General features: G+C 39.2%; 1 protein-coding gene and 1 pseudogene across 1 annotated transcript; one reads left to right on the top strand and one right to left on the bottom strand.

Annotated features, from left to right (window-relative positions):
- The first annotated feature begins 1,370 nt into the window (after positions 1-1,370).
- Positions 1,371-3,047, top strand: LOC21408311 (GDP-fucose transporter 1). The gene has a single exon (XM_010100663.2). It carries the CDS (start codon positions 1,742-1,744, stop codon positions 2,792-2,794), a length of 1,053 nt encoding a protein of 350 aa, XP_010098965.1. The 5' UTR covers positions 1,371-1,741; the 3' UTR covers positions 2,795-3,047.
- A 622-nt stretch (positions 3,048-3,669) lies between these two features.
- LOC21408310 lies at positions 3,670-5,983 on the bottom strand (annotated as a pseudogene).
- Between the last annotated feature and the right edge of the window lie 301 nt (positions 5,984-6,284).

The raw sequence follows: 6,284 nt of genomic DNA, 5'->3' as shown, positions 1-6,284 counted from the left end.
GGATTTAAGTTTGAAAAATGAATATATTTAAATGTCAAACTTGGTATTATTGAGATTTTGAGAATTTTCCAAATTATAAGTTGTTATAAGAAAATTTGATAGAATTTTGGGACATCATTTGCTTTGTTAGTCATTTTTAGGATATAAAAAATCAAAATAGAAAATCACATAAAATTAAGATTGCGTAAAAAATAAAATAAATAATCATTTTCAATTTTTATATAATAATTTTGTATTTGTTATATATTGTTAATGGGAGATTCAATCAACAAGGAGATCAAATTTTGTTAGCTTAAATAGTGAGTTGAAGAGAATGCTCATGATGACTGGAGAGATTTATGTACACATGAGGATGGAAAGGGTTATAATGAGAAAAAAAACAAAAACAAACGTAAATATAAAACAAGACAAGGTTTAAAATGGTTCGATCATTAATAAGATCTACATTCATTAAGCCATTGTATTAAATGAAGAAGAAGATTGTGTGATGTTTGTCACAAAATCTCTCTCAATTTTCTTTTTACTTGGCTAAAAGATCCTTTTTAATGTGTATCGGGCGCATTTATAATGCTCACAATACAAGGGTGATCATTCGAATACCATACAGCCAAAATAACATTTTTAAGTGATTTTGCACGCTTATGTAAATTAATTCTTAAAAAGGATTTTTTCTTTGTGTATATAAAAGAGAGAATAATTTTTTCATAAAAATGGTAACTTTTTTTTTTTATTATTATTCGTGTATAAGTCAATGAGCATCAAAGATGACGTTCCTTGATCTTGACATGAACTCACTCAACTATATGTTAGATCCTAATCCAACCTCGTGTATTCAGAATCATATTTAAACTTAATCTTTTTAATATGGGTCTCTTCTCATAAATAGATTCATAGACAAAATCTTATTCTAACTGCTCACGCATTACCATACCACGTTTTTTGCTTGAATATCTCCATGAGGATATATCTCATTGAAATGAATTAAAATTTTTGTTTTTGCTTCTTTCGCATTAAGTTGAGTTCATGGATTTAGCTTATATGAATCAACGGCTCTCTTTGATGAATTTATAGTGGAAAATAGTTGTGATGCTTTTGGTGGATACAAATTACAATTCACAGCCTCGTTGAATCTAAAGAAGTATATCATTCTCAAAAAAAAAATAATAATAAATAATAATAATAATAATAAGAATATGAATGCACTAATTTTATAAAACACAAATACTACAATATAATATTAATTTTCCCTAATAAAAGTCCTGTCACGACGGCGTTAGACGTAGACCTGCACAAACCTTCCAAAACGACGCCGCATAACTTGTCTTGCTGCAGACAAAAGAAATAAATCCTCCATTTATCCATTCAATTTCAATCCTCCATTTCGTCCCATTCTCTCCACCGACATTTCTCAACCTCCATTTTCTTCTCAATTTTCTCACCATTTCTCTTCCGAAGCTTTTCCGTTCAAGATCTTCGCTTCTTCACTAGTCGGTGATGTATAATTTCTCCCAAAAAATCTCCAATTTCGATCGACATTTTTGTGATTTCATTTGCCTTAGATTTGCTTAATCTTCAATTCCCACGTCTTAGATTTTCTTACCAAGTCGTAGGATCGAATTTTACCGTAAATAGCCCAACGCACTGCTGAAGATTGAAGATCTCGATTTGGGTGCGTTGAAAATTTTGATTTGGGAAAAGAACAAACTAGGGTTTTTTTTTTTATCCCAACTTTTTTGGAATAATGTCTTCGATTCGATTCGATTCCACAAAGCAGTACTACACCACGAGCGGTCTTGTGGTGGGTTACGCTCTGTGTTCGAGCTTGCTTGCGGTGATAAACAAGTTCGCCATTACCAAGTTCAACTACCCTGGCCTTTTGACTGCTCTGCAATACCTAACTTCTGCTTTGGGAGTTTGGGTTATGGGGAAATTGGGTTTTTTGCATCATGACGCCTTTACTTGGGACAATGCCAAGAAGTTTTTACCCGCGGCCATTGTTTTCTATCTGGCAATCTTCACGAACACGAATCTTCTTCGCCACGCCAATGTCGATACGTTTATTGTGTTCAGATCTTTGACGCCCCTTTTGGTTGCGATAGCCGATACGGCGTTTAGGAAACAGCCATGTCCTTCCAAGCTCACTTTTGTCTCTTTGTTGATCATTTTGGGTGGAGCCGTTGGCTATGTCGCCACGGATTCGGGTTTTACTTTGACTGCTTATTCGTGGGCGTTTGCTTATTTAGTGACGATCACTACTGAAATGGTTTACATCAAGCACATGGTCACAAATCTTGGGTTGAACACCTGGGGTTTCGTGTTGTACAACAATTTGTTGTCCTTGATGATTGCTCCGTTGTTTTGGATTATTACCGGGGAGTACGGCGAGGTGTTTGCGGCTTTGGGATCGAATGCTGGGAATTGGTTTGAGCCTGCTGCGTTTTATGCAGTCTCGTTGTCCTGTGTGTTTGGTTTGCTTATTAGTTTCTTTGGGTTTGCAGCAAGGAAGGCGATCTCTGCTACGGCATTCACTGTTACTGGGGTGGTAAACAAGTTTCTTACAGTTGCCATCAATGTGATGATTTGGGATAAGCATGCCAGTCCCTTTGGTTTGGTCTGCCTCCTCTTTACAATTGTAGGAGGAGTTCTTTATCAGCAGTCGGTTACCAAAGGTGTCAGCGCTCCGGCACAGCGCGAATCGGATGCGTCTAAGCAGACTGATGATGAGAGTGATGGTGATGACTATGCAGAAGATAGTCAACGGAAGCCCATACTTGGTAAACTTGCTTCCGTGTGATGACTTTTATTTTGTAATCTTTCGTTTTTAAAACAGGGGCTTAGTAGGATATCTTTAGTGTATTCCTATTATGAATGGTTTTGTTTGAAAGCAGCTAAACTCTACTATTGATTATTTTAATGATATGAAATCTTTACAGATATATGGTTTCTGGCAGCATTTTTAGCTGGCACTAATTTCCTTCCATCGGAAAAATTCGTTTTTCTTTGGTGTTTTATAAGGACTCTCAGAGTAATAGAAGGTTTCATGTCCATCTTTGCTCGTCGTCTAAACCAAGAATATTCATCGCATTCATGTGCTTTTTGTATGTAATTTAGATAATTGTATTTTGTTTCTTGATTTTCTTTTTTAAACAAATCTGGGATTTGATGCATTTAGTTAAGCTGACATACCTCATTTCCCCTGAAGATTGACTGTGAGGCCCTCCCTTGATGTGGTCGGCTAGTGTAGGAAACTTCAACGTTACACCATTCTTATGTTTGTGTTCATGCTATCAACATCATGTTTAAAGATATATTTATATTGTAGCTGCTCCACAACATTACATGTTTTTCTGGTCACATGCATAAACCCCATCTTGATTTCTTTGAAAGAATGCTTTAGTTGGACATCCATGATATCGCTGGGAGGAAATCCCAAGGTCAACAATCGTATGTTGGCTTGCAGATAGATCCATGCCTTCTATGTTGGAGAATTCTTCCAATGCATATTTGCAAAGAAGCTTCCATGTGGCTCCTTTCTCTCAGTATCTCTCAATGTATTTCCTGGCTGAGATAACGCGGATCCATCTCATTGTGTCCCCGAAGTGGATAGTTTAATTGATTAGTAAAGTCAAGATAAAGACATTACTTTATAGTGTAGCATTAAATGTCACGTCACCAGAAATCTTTACAAGAACAGGACCCATCTTTAGAACGGTGGAACCGGTTCCTGTCCCGCTCAATTATTTCCCTTTTGTAAACTTTTGAGATGAACTTTGTTGCAGTGTGACAATCAGCACAAACACGAAGGTTTTTCACAACTTGGATTGGTGTCCCAGGATTTGTACTTATGAGCCCAAATGCAAATTGCCAGCTTCTCATTATGGAGGCTAAGTGCAGTCTCTCACCTCAGATCTCTCAGGAACATAACCAGCCTCCTTTAACCTGTTGCTCATGTCATCCAACATTCGATTGATCTCTGTCACTTGCGGGTGAGATGAATCTCCCTTCACAAATTCATGGACGATTCCATCAATCTCAATCAGACTGCAACCCGGGGATTTGTTTATGTTTCTGTCCACCAGAAGCTGCCGAACTCTTTTAGCTTCCTTTCATTTCTTAAACGAGCTATAAATGTTTGATAAAAGCACATACGTTCCTTCATTTTCTGAGTCAAGTTCCAAAAGTTGCTGAGCAGCTCTTTCAGCCACTTTGAGGTTTCCATGTATTCTGCATGCACCAAGAAGGCCCCTGCGAACAAAACGATCTGGCGGGATTGGCATTTTTCGAATCAACTCCTCTGCTTCTCCTATTCTCCCAGCTGGGTCTAATAGATCGACCATACAACCATAGTGATCAATACTAGGTTTGATGCCATACATACTAGACATCGAGTTGAAGTGTGAAATTCCGTCATCAGCTAAATCAGCATGACTACAAGCTGCCAATACACCAACAAAGGTCACTGCATATGGTTTCACCCCACTTATCCGCATCTCATGGAAGTACTCTAAAGCCATCTCCTCTTCCCCGCACATTGTGAGACCAGTAATCAAGGCAGTCCAAGTCATGACATCTTTCTCTGGAAGTTGTTGGAAAACATTTATTGCAGATTCTATTCCCCCGCACTTTGCGTACATGTCAACGAGTGTGGTTCCCAGGGTCGCATCCACCTCAATTTTCTCCTTCTTGATATAGGCATGTAACCACTTACCGAGCTCAAGAGCACCTAAATGGCTGCAAGCAAGCAGCAAGCTGATCATGGTCACCTTATCCCCCTTCTCTCCTTTGAGTTGCATTTCACGGAAGAGCAAAAAAGCCTCTTTGTAATCACTGTCGTTGACATGTCCGTTGATCACGACGTTCAAACAGAACAAGTACTTCTCCGGCATCTTGTCGAATAAATCTCTAGCTAGCAACACACTTACACACTTGCAGTAGACATCCATAAGAGCCGTATTGAGTTTAGCATGACACCCGAAACCACTCTCGTCAACATAGTTATGCATGTGTTTTGCTGTTTCCAAATCCCTCGCTTTGGCACGGGCATTCAAGACATTGACCAAAGTAACCTCATTGGGCTTCACATTTTCACTCATCATCCTATCAAAGAGCTCGAAAGCTTCAGTAGGTTGGTTCCATTGAGCATAAGCGCCAATCATGGTTGCCCAAGAAACCACAGTTCTCTCCGCTATTTTCTTGAACTTCTTCCGCGCAGAAACCAAACATCCGCAATTCGAATACATGTTCATCAGAGTGTTTTGCACATAAGAATTCGAAGCGAACCCCAACTTGATAGAGTGATTATAAAGCTGCTTTCCCTCGTGCAAATCCTCACAATACTTGAACAAAGAAGGGAAAGTAAACCTATCGGCCTCAAAGCCATTGAAAATCATCTCTCGGTAGAAAAGAATCGCCTCGCGAGGACAATGCCAGTTCGTGTAGCCTCTTATGATGGAATTGCAAGTGTAAATGGTAGGATTGGAAATTTGGCTCAAGACTAGACGGGCATAATTGAGGCTTCCGGAGTCCTCGGGAGCGCAGAGGGCAACGATCTTGCTGGCGGTGAAGGCGGTGAAGAAGAGGCTGGTTCGGAGCAATTGGGCGTGGATTTGCTTGTGCTGACTACTGAGACATATCGGAGCATTTCTCTAGCAACGCTAGACATGGGTGCGGTTGAATTGGCGTGTTGATTATTGAATTGTTGTTGGGAGTGACAGTTGCGGTGGTTGTTGTGACGGCGGAGGTGGCAGAGGTGGAGGCAGTGGTGGTGGGATTTCAGAAAGGAGGGTTGTCTTGAGAGAACGGTGGTCTTATGTGGTGGAGGGGCAAAGGGGCAGCCATTGTAGCCCTTTCAGTTGTTCGTTATTTTCCGTTATGGAAAGGTGACTAGGTGAGTCATTGAGTTTCCTGAAGGCTCCACCGAACGTGACAAATGAAGGAGTTGTTTGGTTGGAGGATTTATATTCCGATTCAAATCATAGTTCATGATTCGCTAATTCTAATCTCATGATTCTAATCCATGAACCAAACGTCTCCGAAAGGTTCAACCGTCACTTGGAATGAGCTCATTTTATTCTTATCCAAGTTTCAAGTAGTATATATTTATTGGACAGGAATATAAAAGAAAAAAAAATGTCACGTATTGTTTTTTTTTTCCTACAATAAAAGGGGATTATTAGTGTTCTCATGCTGCCAACCGATTAATTATCTAGCAATCTATTAGGTCTATAGGTAGAACGGAAAAGAAATTTACTCATACTTTCTTCACCTAGCATTTAATGAGTCAA

The sequence above is a fragment of the Morus notabilis genome, unplaced genomic scaffold (genome assembly GCF_000414095.1).
Source record: "Morus notabilis unplaced genomic scaffold, ASM41409v2 Scaffold100, whole genome shotgun sequence".
Lineage (NCBI taxonomy): Eukaryota > Viridiplantae > Streptophyta > Magnoliopsida > Rosales > Moraceae > Morus > Morus notabilis.
This window is presented reverse-complemented; position numbering and strand designations above follow the sequence as displayed.